Raw genomic sequence first — 12957 nt, 5'->3', positions numbered from 1 at the left:
ATCATGGCACACTGGAGGGCCACTCGTATTGGAAGTGTTCTGTAAGAGAATGATTCTCTAAGCGCTTAGTTTCTGCATGCGTGGAGTCTTGAATGGACAGAGCTCCCCAGCCTGTTGCATCTGGCTATAAACAGCCTTGCCTGGGACTCTTCATGGGGAAGCCCCAAAGAGTGGGATTTAGTTATGCAAGTGAGGTTCCTGCAGTTACTGAGAGAAATGAGCCATAGCCCTTGCTTGGCCTCAGTAGGCTGAGGGCTGCCCAGGAGGGGCTCTGCGACCTTCATGTCTACTCCAGCAGCCAGCTCCCAAGGGTCCGGCTGCCCCCTATGGACAAGAGGCCCAAGGAGCTGTCAAGAAGTTGGGCTTTCATGTGCTCAGGGAGTCCAGAGTGCATGCAGCCCAAGGTGTCGCCCTCATGGGTTGGAGGGCGGGGAGTCTAAGGGGTCTTCTGAGAGGTCAGCTGTCTGTAGTGGTCCTGAATATCTTCACGCATATTCAATACTTTTGTCTGTTACCTGCTGGCCCCACCTCATGGTGGCTGCTTTAACAGTGCACGTGCGCGGGGCGCCTGGGCAGCTCAGTCCGTTAGGTGGCTGCCTTCAGCTCAGGTCACAATCCCAGAGTCCTGGGATCGAGCCCTGCGTCAGGCTCCCTGCTCGGCGGAGAGCCTGCTTCTCCCTCTCCCTCTGTCTGCTGCTCTGCCTACTTGTGCTCTCTCTCTCTCTCTGTTAAATAAATAAATAAAAATCTTAAAAAAAAAACCAAAAAACAGTGCACGTGCACATTAGAGCTCCAACGGTGCTCTATTGAAATACTTGATATGAAAAAGTATGATTGGAGGGGCGCCTGGGTGGCTCAGTCGGTTAAGCGTCCGCCTTCGGCTCAGGTCATGATACCAGAGTCGTGGGATCGAGCCCCGCATGGGGCTCCCTGCTCAGCGGAGAGCTTGCTTCTCCCTCTCCTCCTCGCTCAGTGTTCTCACTTGCTATCTCTGTCTCTTGCTCTCAAATAAAAAAAAAAAAATCTTAAAAAAAAAAAGTATGATTAGATATGAAATCCTTTCTCATTATTACAAAACTTTTCAAAATTACCATTTGTCAGTGAAAGAAAAGGAAGAGCTAGTAAATATAAATATGTACTTGCATGTAATTCAAATTATTGCAAAATTTTGAGTGACTTTGAAAAGGTTTTCCGGTTTTGATCACTCACTTCCGTGAGTAGTTTTCTTTGATGGTGACCATCAGTTATTTATTTATTTATTTGACAGAGAGAGAGAGACAGCGAGAGAGGGAACACAAGCAGGGGGAGTGGGAGAGGGAGAAGCAGGCTTCCCGCCGAGCAGGGAGCCCGATGCGGGGCTCGATCCCAGTACCCTGGCACCATGACCTGAGCTGAAGGCAGACGCCTAACCGACTGAGCCACCCAGGTGCCCCAACCATCAGTTATTTTTAAGAAATCAATACTGAAAGATCTTGATCAGGAGGCATTTAGTCATTTTCAAGCCCAAAATGTAATATAAAAATTATGTTTACAGAAAAAAGCTCAAGTTTCTTATAAAAATATGAATATTTTATTTGGAAGTTTTATGTAAAACCAGTATTTAAAAACTTCCATATTACTGTATATTTTCTTTTCCTTATAATTATGTAGTGAAAAGAGAATGCAATGAATTTTTTCCCATCAATGCCCCCAGTTCCCTTCAGTTTACTCTGGTGTGCCACTCAAATATTAGCACTTTCTATGTGTGCCATGATGTGAGGAAGGTTGGAAGTACTGCACTGAGCCACTTCTTCCAGGAAGTCTTCCAGAAACACACTCAAACAGTTATCAATCATTAACCTTCCAATGCATGTTTATACATCTTTATAATTACTCTCATTTTATGTTTCTGTCAGTTTGTTTTCTCTCCACTCCATTCTCCCCATGACCACCCACAGATTAGGAGCCCCAGGAGAGCAAGGTGTTTTCTGAATATCAGGAATGCCATAGAGTTGTGGGCTCATTGACTCTGACTATTTGTCTGAGGATGTTCTCTGACCCCCAAGTTCCCTTTAGCTGGTCTTTTTTCTTTTTTAGCTGGTCTTTCTAAACAGGGTCCAGACCATTTTATTCCAAATACACCAGGGTTAAGGTTTTCCCTCTGATGCCTCCAGCCTCCAAAGTGATTGCATCGGTCAAAATTCTTGACAATGACAGAAGCTGCCTGGTTGAAGAAACAGAAGAATAATTGATTAACAAAATATAGAGGGATGAGGACCATGCCAGAGGCTAAGCTTCTAGGAGTAACTTCCAAACATGACCTGGTCAGCTGAGGAAAACCCTGGGGCTGCCACCAGGGACCAGATGCCACTTCTATGCCAGAAACTTGCTGTTGCAGCCTTCTTTGCCATCCCCCAGGAAAGAGTGCTGCTCCTTGCCTCTTGTGGGCACCAGCTACTTAGGCACAGGTGCACTTATTGGTCGAACTAGGTCACATGCCTGGAGGGCTGGGAAGAGTTCTCAGCTGCACAGAGGGAGGTTGTTTCTTTGCCCACCAGACTTCTAAAGAGGAGAGTTCTGCAAATGTTGAAAGAGTGTCAAATGCTAGGTGGTCAAAATGAGTGTTAAATGTTTACTCTCTAGGTCCTCTCCAGGATGTCCCGAGGGCTTCACCCAGTCTGAGGTGCTGGTGAAGGAGGTATGGGATCAAGCTGATGGTACACACTGGGAGGGTAACGGGGAATCCAGGGAGATGCTCTTGTCCGGTTGGACATCCTATCACCCGTTATGGATGATGTCAGAAATCAAGGGTGGAGAAAGGCAAGGAAGAATATTTAAATATTTATTTGGAATATTTCAAAGGGGGAATAACTCTCCTTCTAAAAGGCCCCAGAGCGTAAGACTGCAGTGTGTTTCTGGGAGAAAACTAGATCAAAGAGCCAGGCAAACTCCTTCATGGGCGCTGGGCAGGTCACTGAGTTGGTGTCAGTTTCATAGACATTTGCCTTCATGACTGACACAGACTTCTCACTACTGGTATAGACACACCTTGCTCAGGGATCCAGAACAATCTAGAAGATGCTCTTCCCCATAAATATTCTTCCTTGTGAGCAGCAGTCCCTTCCAGTCTATCTTGTCCTAATAACCCATGCTCTGATGGTGAGTCTTGGGTGTGGGACAGGAGGTAAGATACAGATTTATCTCTGTTTTAATTCCAACGTTTTCTGCCAGGAAGCCTTACTTCTTTGAGGGGCTGCATGGTTTCTGTTCAGCTGGGGTTTAACTCCAGCACCTGAAGGCTGGGAGGAGGAGTAGTCAGTGAGCGAAAAGACATCCCCTGAGTCCCTTCAGGGTGAGGAGACCTGCCTCTTGACCATGCGCCGCAGGGCACCTGCCACCTCCTTGTTCCGAAGGGTATAGATGATGGGGTTGAGCATGGGTGTGATGACTGTGTAGAAGAGGCTGAGGATGCGGTTCATGGTGACAGAGGAGCCCCCCTGGGGCTGGATGTAGGTGATGCTGGCTGTTCCAAAGAAGAGGAAGACCACAAGCAGGTGGGAGGAGCAGGTGGAGAAGACCTTGCGGCGGCTCTGGGTGGAGGCCATTGCCAGGATGGCCCCCAGGATGCGGGCATAAGAAGCCATGATCAGAGAGAAGGGGACCATGATGAAGACCACGGTGGCTGTCACCACAGAGATTTCACTCTTGTGCTTCCCAGCACTTGCCAGTCTCAGTACCGGCAGGATGTCACAGAGGAAGTGCGGGACGATGGGGTGGCTGGGGAAAGGCAGAGTGAAGATGAGGGACGAGTGGGTGGTGGCTGTGATGATGCCCATGAGCCAGGAAACAGCCACCATGGCCATGCAGGCCCGCCAGTTCATGAGGGCGGAATAGTGCAGGGGCCGGCAGATGGCAATGTAGCGGTCATAGGCCATGGCTGTGAGCAGGCAGCACTCTGAAATGCCCAGGACAATGAAGACATACATCTGGGCTACACAGCCCTGGAAGGAGATGGCTTGGGGGTGTGGGGAGGCCAGGTCGGCCAGGGTCCTGGGCACAATATCCGTGGTGTACAGGAGCTCCACCACTGAGAGGTGACGCAGGAAGTAGTACATGGGTGAGTGCAGGGCAGGGCTAGCCTGTGTGAGGAGGATGATTGTAGAGTTACCGAGCAAGGTGACCAGGTAGACCAGAAGCACCACCCAGAACAGGGGGCCCTGTAGGGCCCTGAGGTCAGAGAATCCTAGAAGGAGAAATTCAGGCAGAGTATGATTTTCCTCAGCCATCACTTCAGGCCAGAACCTACGGCACAACCAAGGAAGAGACATTTATATAGAAACGAGCAGCATTTCTGTAATTTAGTAAAGCACTTTTCATACAGTCCCGCTGGAATCAACTGAGAGAGTTAGGGTCTCTACTTTATGGATGAGGCCATCTCAGAGGGGCTAAATAATTTGCCTGAAGTAATACCAAGGAAGCTGCAGGCCTGGGACTTGAACGTAGGTTTCTTGGCTCCAAATTCGCTGTGTTTCCCACTGTTCCTGATGCTCTAAGTCTTGGTGCAGGGTCTAATTCCCAGGGGGAGAGACCGCAGCCCTGTACTTTGGGTCTTCCTTCGGAGTGGAGATGGAGCAGTGCTACGTTCTAAGCCCCTTTGTATTTCCTGGACTGAAACCCCAGCCTGAAAGAGATGATGTAGCACCTGCGTCATGGACTCAGTCAGGGACTGTCCTAAGCTGGTATCTGATGATCACCATGGTGGGCTGTGGATTTAGAATGCCATGCAATGGTGGGATTGTGATAATACTGCCGAACTGTATCATGCTTTGGGATTCTATCAAGCCCTTTTTCACAGATTACTGGATTTTAGCCTGTGTCCTGTGAAGGGAGTGGGCCAGGGACTGGCCACACTGTATTTGGCTCCCTGTGCTGAGCTACACCAGCTACTCTGTTTTAGCACGCTCTGTTCTCCCATGCGTTTCCACAGAGTGTGCTCCTGCAGAGAATGTTTCTATGCATTCTATTAAAATCCTGCTCATCCTTCAAGCTCAACTCAAATTCCACCTCCCCTATGGCAGCCTCTCTGCTCCTCAAGGTCAGAAATGATTACCCATGGCATTTCAAGATTACATGTGTCCGTAAAGGTCGTATTTTTCAGCATGGCCAGGGGCTTATCAACAACATCTTTGAGGGGTGCTGGGCAGTGTCTGTGGGCATATCTGCAGAGATGGGGAGCTGACCATCTTCGGAGGTAGCCCCATCTAACTTTGGCCTCCTCTGCTTGTAGGATGGGTCTTTCATTATATTTGCTTTGGTTAAATTCTTAGTGTTTTACAGAATGTGTTACCCGTCTTGCTCCAGATAGCTCTTCCCGCACTTGAAGAAAGCACCTTCCTCTGTGTTCTCCTGAGTCATTAGTTGTGCCTGGGTCCCAGCACTTTTTAGTGCAGTCTCCACTGTAAGATCCTGCAGGACAGTTGGGGAGGTAGTGGGGGGCTGTCTGTTTTAACAGCTACTGGTGCTTCCCAAGTGCCCGGTCCCTGCCAGGCACCATGCCAAAGGGCTTACCATTCTCGAAATCACTGGATCTTCACAATCACACTACGACATAGAAACTTTCTCCATTTTACAGATGAGTCAGTGGAAGCCCAGACAGCATTAGTAACTCTCTTGAAATCACATTATCTGGTAACGGAGGGCATTTGGGCTTAAATCCAGCCCCACTTAACACCAGAGTCTGTGCTTTTAGTCAGTTCTCTACTGTCTTAGAGGCAGTTCAATCACTGGGACAACTAGCAGGAGATCTTGCACGTGCCAAGTGCTCGGCTGAGTATTATTAGATAAATGAACAATTCCTACTTATAAAGATGGGGGAACTGATGAACAGAAAGATGAAGTGATCTGCCTAAAATTAGGCAGCCAGTGAGACAAACAGGACACTGGGCCCAAGTCTTGTACAAGTCTGGGTTCCCAGCATTGGCAGGGCCTTATCACCCACATTCACCCCACACACAAGATTATCCTGGGCATCTTCCTTGTTAGGCAGGAGAGTCTCACACTTTCTGTCTTTGCTCATAGACCTAGCCTTCCTCCCACCCCCACTTTGCTTACGGTATTTTTTTTGCCTTACGTCATTTACTCTACAGCTTCCACTTAGAGATTACCGTGTGCTGGGCACCCTCTCAGGTGCCTTCATAACAGTTCTAGTGCTAGTTGTTCTCTCATCATTGCAGAGAAGGAAGCAGAGCTCTGAGAGTTTAAATTACCAACCCAAATCGCAAGATTAGTGAGTCGCAGAATCAGAATAGTTAACTCTTGCCTGAGGTTTCAACCATCCTGCCTATGGTATCTCCAGCGAGGCCAACAGCCTTACCCTACACTCCTGGGAGATAAACTCCATCTAGTGGGTTTGGACAGAAGTAGTGTCCGAGTCCCTTGGTCCTCTTCTCTCCTGTTTATAACCCTTCAGATGCTCACACCACTAATATTGATGTTTGGGGTAGGTTCTTGTTATTCTCAAATTTAAAAAATGTTATTTTTGCAGTTAAAATACTTAAGAAATATTTGAGTCAAGTCGTCTATGATTTCCCCACTTGAGTTAAGTTCTTTTCTTTCTTGTATATTACCCTCAAGTCTTTGTCCCACCGCAAACCCATTTTACATGCTTGTAATCATAGTGTATATACAGTTTTGTCTTTTTCCTTTCCTTTTTTTTAATGTTTTATTTATTTATTCATGAGAGTCAGAGAGAGAGATAGAGAGAGGCAGCGGCAGAGGGAGAAGCAGGTTCCCCGCCTAGCAGGGAGCCTGATGCGGGACTCAATCCCAGGACCCTGGGATCGTGACCTGAGCCGAAGGCAGACGCTTAACCATCTGAGCCACCCAGGCGCCCCTCCTTTTTTTTTTTTTAAGTTTTTATTTATTTAAGTAATCTCTGCATGCAATGTAGGTCTTGAACTCATGACCCCAAGATCAGGAGTTGCGTGCTCTTCTAACTGAGCCAGCCAGCTGCCCCTTTTTCCTTTCCTTTTTAATGTTTGCTTGAAGCATGTTGCTGTGAGACCACATAGTATTCTGAGTGATTTTTTTTTTAAAGATTTTATTTATTTATTTTTGTGAAACAGAGAGAGAGAGGGAGGGAGGGAGAAAACGAGTGGGCGGGGGGGGGGTGCAGAGGGAGAAGCAGACTCCCCGCTGAGCAAGGAGCCCAATGTGGGACTTGATCCCGGGACCCTGAGATCATGACGTAAGCTGAAAGCAGACGCTTAACTGCCCTTCTGAGTGATCTTATCCAAAGTTCTTTAGTAGTCCGTTGAATTTCTCCATTACCATTTAACCAACACTTCTCATACTCTTGCAACTTAAATTCTTCCATTGGCTGTATTTGTTATTTTAGATAATGATGGAAACAATATCTTTAAGTACGTTTCATTTTGTTCCTGTTAACTTATTCCCTTAGGAAAAATTTCAAAGAGTGGTAATTGGCTAAGGGTATGGACATTTTTATGGGTCTTGCCATTGTAATATGTACTTTTGGGTTTCCTTTAACTGAACACAAGTGGCAATGCTAACCTTACTTCCCTGAGTAAAGCTGGGATTCTTCTTCATCCTGTCTGTCCTCATCAAGCCTCTCCCACCATCCCCACCTCATCTTTGCCACACCCTGAGCATCTCTTTACTTCAGTCTTCTAATTATGTTTCACCCCAAGATATCATCTGTGAAGGGAGAGAGCTAAACTTCTCCTTCCTTACTTATCCTCTCTCTTCCCTGCTCTATTCCCAGCTCCATCTTCCCTGTTTACACTCTGCCTCTGATAATTTCCCTCTTAACTTCTCTTATCTCCCGAACATCCTGAGACACTTGCGACAATCTTCAGAGAGACCCTGGCCTTGAGGCCACTCTTCAAAATCTCCCACAGAGGAACAGAGAGAAGGACAGAGAGCCCTTTTGGGTCATAGAGAGGGGCTGAGGCTCTCTCTCTCTCTCTCTCTCTTTTTTTTTAATTTTTATTTATTTATTTAATAGAGAGTGAGAGAGGGAGCACAAGTAGGCAGAGCGGCAGGCAGAGGGAGAGGGAGAAGCAGGCTCTCTGCCGAGCAGGGAGCCCGATGCGGGGCTCGATCCCAGGACCCTGGGATCATGACCTGAGCCGAAAGCAGCCGCTTAACCGACTGAGCCACCCAGGCACCCCTCTCTCTTTTTTATTTTAAGATTTTTTTTTTTTTTGTCGAAGAGAATGAGAGAGAGAGAGAGGGAGGGAGAAAGAGCACAAACAGGGGAGGTGCAGAGGGAGAGGGAGAAGGAGACCTCCCGCTGAGCAGGGAGCCCGACTCGGGGCTCAATCCCAGGACTCTGGGATCATGACCTGAGCCGAAGGCAGGCGCTAACTGACTGAGCCACCCAGATGCCCTTTTTCTTCTTCTTCTTTTTTTAAAAATTATTTTTAATTGTGGTAAAAAACATATAGCATAAAATTTACCATCTTAACCACTTTTTAGTGTATGGTTTAGTAGTGTTAAGTATATTCAGATTGTTGTGCAATGAATCTCCAGAACTTTTTCATCTTGCAAAACTAAAACTTTATACCCGTCAAACAACTTCCCATTTTCCCTGTCCCGTGACTCTTTTGAAAACCGAACCTCTCACCCCCAACCCCTTCAGTAAGTCTTAGTGACATAGGCAGGTGGAGAAATCAATCAGGTAAGTGGTATGTGAATGGAGCAACAGATAACTTGTGGCTAAGTGGCTAGATGGACAGAAGGTGAGGGGACAGAGGTGTGGGTGGCTGGCTGCATGACTACTCAGCCTAGAGAGCCCTGAGTACAGGAGGTAAGGCTCTCAAAAGGGGACAGGAATTGATAGCAGCTCTTTAGGGGTAGATTTGTCATCTTGGGGGCAAGGGAGCTGGGATTCTGGAGCCCACTGAAGGATGTGGGAAATGGCGGGAGGACTGCCTTTATTAAGTCAGGGAGGTCTTGGGGAGCATAGCCAGACAACTTATCTTTGTTCTTTCAGACTTTTATTTTTGGCCTGAAACATTAATAATGGGAGTTGCACATGGGTGTGTGTGTGTGTGTGTGTATTAGGGAGGATATGGGGCAGCAAAGGAGGATGTGAGCAGCTCTATCTGTGGGCTCTGAGATGGGGACTATTAACAGGAACCTGAGAAAAAATGTCCTAAGTTTTCATCAGGCGTTGACCATAGACAGTATGGAGACTATGAATGCCCACCTGATTTACATACCACTTGTGATCCCACAGACCTGCACACGCTCACTGCCCACTGCCTCACTTCCATCTCTTCGCCATACACACCTCATCACACATTCAAAGGTTTGCATAGTCTGAGTATATACACACTTACCTTGCTGTATTATATGCAGTTTTATCTGGGAGAAATTGTCCAGGCCCCCCATCTCCTTCTCATTCCTTCTCCCTGTCCAGCCAGCCTGGTGGCACCTGAATCACACCTCTGCAAATGCAATGGAAACTTCAGCTGGATTCTTTTCTCCCATGCCCAGGGACAGGTGTTGGCTCCCAGCTCACATAGAGAAGTTCTAAGGCCCTCTGTTCTTCTTCCCTTTCTACCCTTGGCAGGGTCTAGCCTTACTGGGGAAGGACCAAGCCTGCCCAGCACCGTGTGGGGGCACTTACCTGGCGGAGATGGAAAAGGCCACAAAGGCAGGGTAGGGGCTGCTGGGTGCCGGCCTTGAGCTCTGTTCTTCCCTCCCCTCTTGGAAGTCTTAACCTCTGTGGTGCCCACAGTTATTCTCCAGCTGCTGTTGTGTCTTCACCCCCTTGGGACCTAGGAGGCCCTGACTCTTGGTGTTTCCCTAGGTGACTCTGAGCTGAGGTAGTGTCATGGGCCAGGTGATTCTGCCTGGGTCCCCAGTGCCTACTGTACCCTCTCATCTCTCCTTGATCTCATTTCTCTTGGCCAACCTGTGTCCTTTTCCCTTTCCTCACACCTTGTTCCCTCTCCTGTCTAACTTTCACCTCCTCCCTCATTTAGGGTCTCCTTGGTCACAGATAGCATGAAATTTGAGGGTCTCCCTCTGATATGTCTAGACTCTCACAATGGGTAATTCATTCATCTGCATGAAATCTTGGCTCTCAGTTAAGTGTGGATACTTCTGGAAAATTCTAGAAGTTACCTATAGTGAAACATGATTTAGTCACATTGATCTCCATTCTTAGTTTGCTTTTTAGATGGAAAGTGTTCCAGTGAAGACATTGTCTGTCTGGTTCCCCAGGGTTTCACGGCAGGGAGATCAGGGTTTCCATCAATCTCCAGGTCTCTCGTGTTACTGCAGATGTTCTTAGTGGTGCCGTTAAACAGAGAGTAAGCCTTCTGAATGTTTTCAGTCTGGGAAGGGTGGTGAAGTTCGGGGGTAGAACAGAGTATTACCTGGAATAGCGAGGGCCATTCCCTCAACTCCTGATGCCCTCTACTGGACACTGGCTTCTTTTCCATTTCTTACCTCCCGTTTTCTGCATTTGTCCCTACAACTCCACTGAATCTCTCTAAGACCACCAACAACCCCATGTTGTCAAATCCACTGGGTAATTTCAATCTTCATCTCAATTTCTCAGTGGTATTTGGTCTCCTTCTTAAAACTCTTTCTTTTTTAACTTCTGTGACTCCCAAACACGCATCTTTGCCCCTGGCTTCTCCTTGTATACATAGCTGAGTATCTCCCCTTAGACGTCTTAGACATCTTCATCTCCCCTTAGATGTCTTAGATGACATCCTCATCCCAGCAAGGGACCTGTTCCCATCCAGTTGCTCGGATCAAAAATCTAGCCCTCCATTTTAATTCATTTGTTTTAATACTCCACATTCAACTTCTCAGCAACTCCTGTCAGTTCTGCCTCCAAAATGTAATCCCACCCACCTCATCACCTCCATGGCTAGGATCTTAGTCCAGCAAATTGTCCCTCCCTATGACCATTCCTGTTCTCCAATTTGTCTCCACGCAGCCGCTGTGATTTTCTCCAAGTGTAAGTCAGATGATATCATTCCTCTCCCTTAAATCCTCCAGTAAATCAGTAACTTCTGTTTAGGTAGAATAAACTGCAAACTCCTTCCCTTGATTTCTAAGACCCTAATGATTCCGTCCCTTTGTATTAAGCATGTCTTTTTATTCTGATGTTTTGACATCTGGAGCCTTACTGATCCTGGCTAGACTGCCCCTCCCAAGATCAGCTAATTCCTAGAGATAACAAATGACTCATCTATAAGCGTGCCTTTCGTATGCAAACCAACAATCCAGAGTCTGCACCCTCCGCCACCACCTTTATTGGGTTCTAACACTCTGGGCCAAAATATTCTTGGGACCTAATCATCCCAGGGTCGGATACCAGACAACCAGAGACAGCCCCTAAACCTAGAACTGGCTGAAATTATCCAAACTAGCTAAACCGAAACTTGCCTAGTCTGCTTACCCTGCCTTGCCTATTCCTTCCCAAGAAAATCACAATACAGGCTCTTGTGCACATGACCTCTCACTCCCTGTGTCTCCTGATCTACCCCAGTGCTTCTCCCTGTGGCTATGTATGGTGCAGCATGCCCCTCCTCTTGGGAACTGTGAATAACAAAATATCTCTTCAATGGGAATCGTCTTCTGATCTGCTGCCCTCATCCTGTTGGAAAAATAATGATGAAACCTACATTTTACAACACCCTGCTCTTGTTTTCCCTCCACTATGCTCCGGCCACACTAGCCTTTGTTCTCTTCCTTAAACCTACTTGCTGTTCCCTCTGTCCAGAGGCTTTGCCCTACATCTTTCACAGGTGCCTTCTCATTATTCAAGTTTCGGCTCAAATTTCATCTCTTTAGAAAGACTTTTCTTTCTTTTTTTTTTTTTAAATGTTTTATTTATTTATTTATTCATGAGAGTCAGAGAGAGGGAGAGAGAGAGAGGCAGAGGCAGAGGGAGAAGCAGGCTCCCCGCTGAGCGGGGAGCCCGATGCGGGACTCGATCCCAGGACCCTGGGATCATGACCTGAGCCGAAGGCAGACGCTTAACCATCTGAGCCACCCAGGCGCCCTAGAAAGACTTTTCCAAACTGCCCTAGAGACTGTAAAACCATACCCCGATCGCCCTACTTTATATTCTTTACGGCATGCGTCTCCGGCGGAACTGTAATATTTGATGTTTTTGTTTGTTTGGGTGTTTAGTGTACGTCTCCCCCACTGGAAAGTATGATCTGCACAGGCAAGGACTTTGTTTCATTCATAGCGGTTGCTTCAGAGCTTGGAAGAGGAGCGGGTTAATAGCTTTGCGGAGGTGCTTTGACAGGTGTTACTGATGACTCATTCACAGCATGACTTTCTGTCTCCTCGAGTCTAGAGAGCTCAAGACGACAGTCCTCAAACTCCCTTACAGCTCTGGTTTATCTGAGAATTTCTTAGTTTCAATTTCAATTTTTAAAAAATTTGAGTATAGCTGACACACAGCGTTACATCAGCTTCAGGTGTACGACCTAGTGATTGAACACCTCTCTATGTTATGCTGTGCTCCCCGCAAGCTCACCACACAATGCTATTACAGTACTATCCACTATTCCCGGCGCTGTACCTTTCATCCCTGTGACTTAATCATTCCATAACCGGAAGTCTGTACCCCCCACTCCCCTTCACCTATTTTTTGCGCATATCCTCAATGCTGCCATCCCTGGCCAACATGTACGCTATGCACCACCAGGGCAAGTTTCTAAGGCTGCCACCCTCCCTCTCCTCAAGGCCAGGTAGGCACATTTGCTTTTCCACTGGTCCTGTTGTGTAGCCACTGTCCTTGTCCCCCCTCCATTGGTCTGGAGGACGGTATAGCACCCACAGAAGCCTTACTAACTTCACTCAGCGAGCCTTAAATGATAGCCAGCAAAACATGTCTTTACTGAACACTGAAATGTCTCTAATGAGAAAAGCTGTGCTCCAAAATAGAATGGCCTTGGACATGATCACTGCCTCGAA

At 47.2% G+C, this 12957-nt stretch overlaps 1 protein-coding gene across 1 annotated transcript; it reads right to left on the bottom strand.

Annotated features, from left to right (window-relative positions):
• Positions 1 to 3326: 3326 nt before the first annotated feature.
• Positions 3327 to 4265, bottom strand: OR10P1 (olfactory receptor family 10 subfamily P member 1). The gene has a single exon (XM_036086572.2). It carries the CDS (start codon positions 4263 to 4265, stop codon positions 3327 to 3329), a length of 939 nt encoding a protein of 312 aa, XP_035942465.2.
• Positions 4266 to 12957: the final 8692 nt, after the last annotated feature.

This window comes from Halichoerus grypus, chromosome 6, assembly GCF_964656455.1.
Source record: "Halichoerus grypus chromosome 6, mHalGry1.hap1.1, whole genome shotgun sequence".
Lineage (NCBI taxonomy): Eukaryota > Metazoa > Chordata > Mammalia > Carnivora > Phocidae > Halichoerus > Halichoerus grypus.
This window is presented reverse-complemented; position numbering and strand designations above follow the sequence as displayed.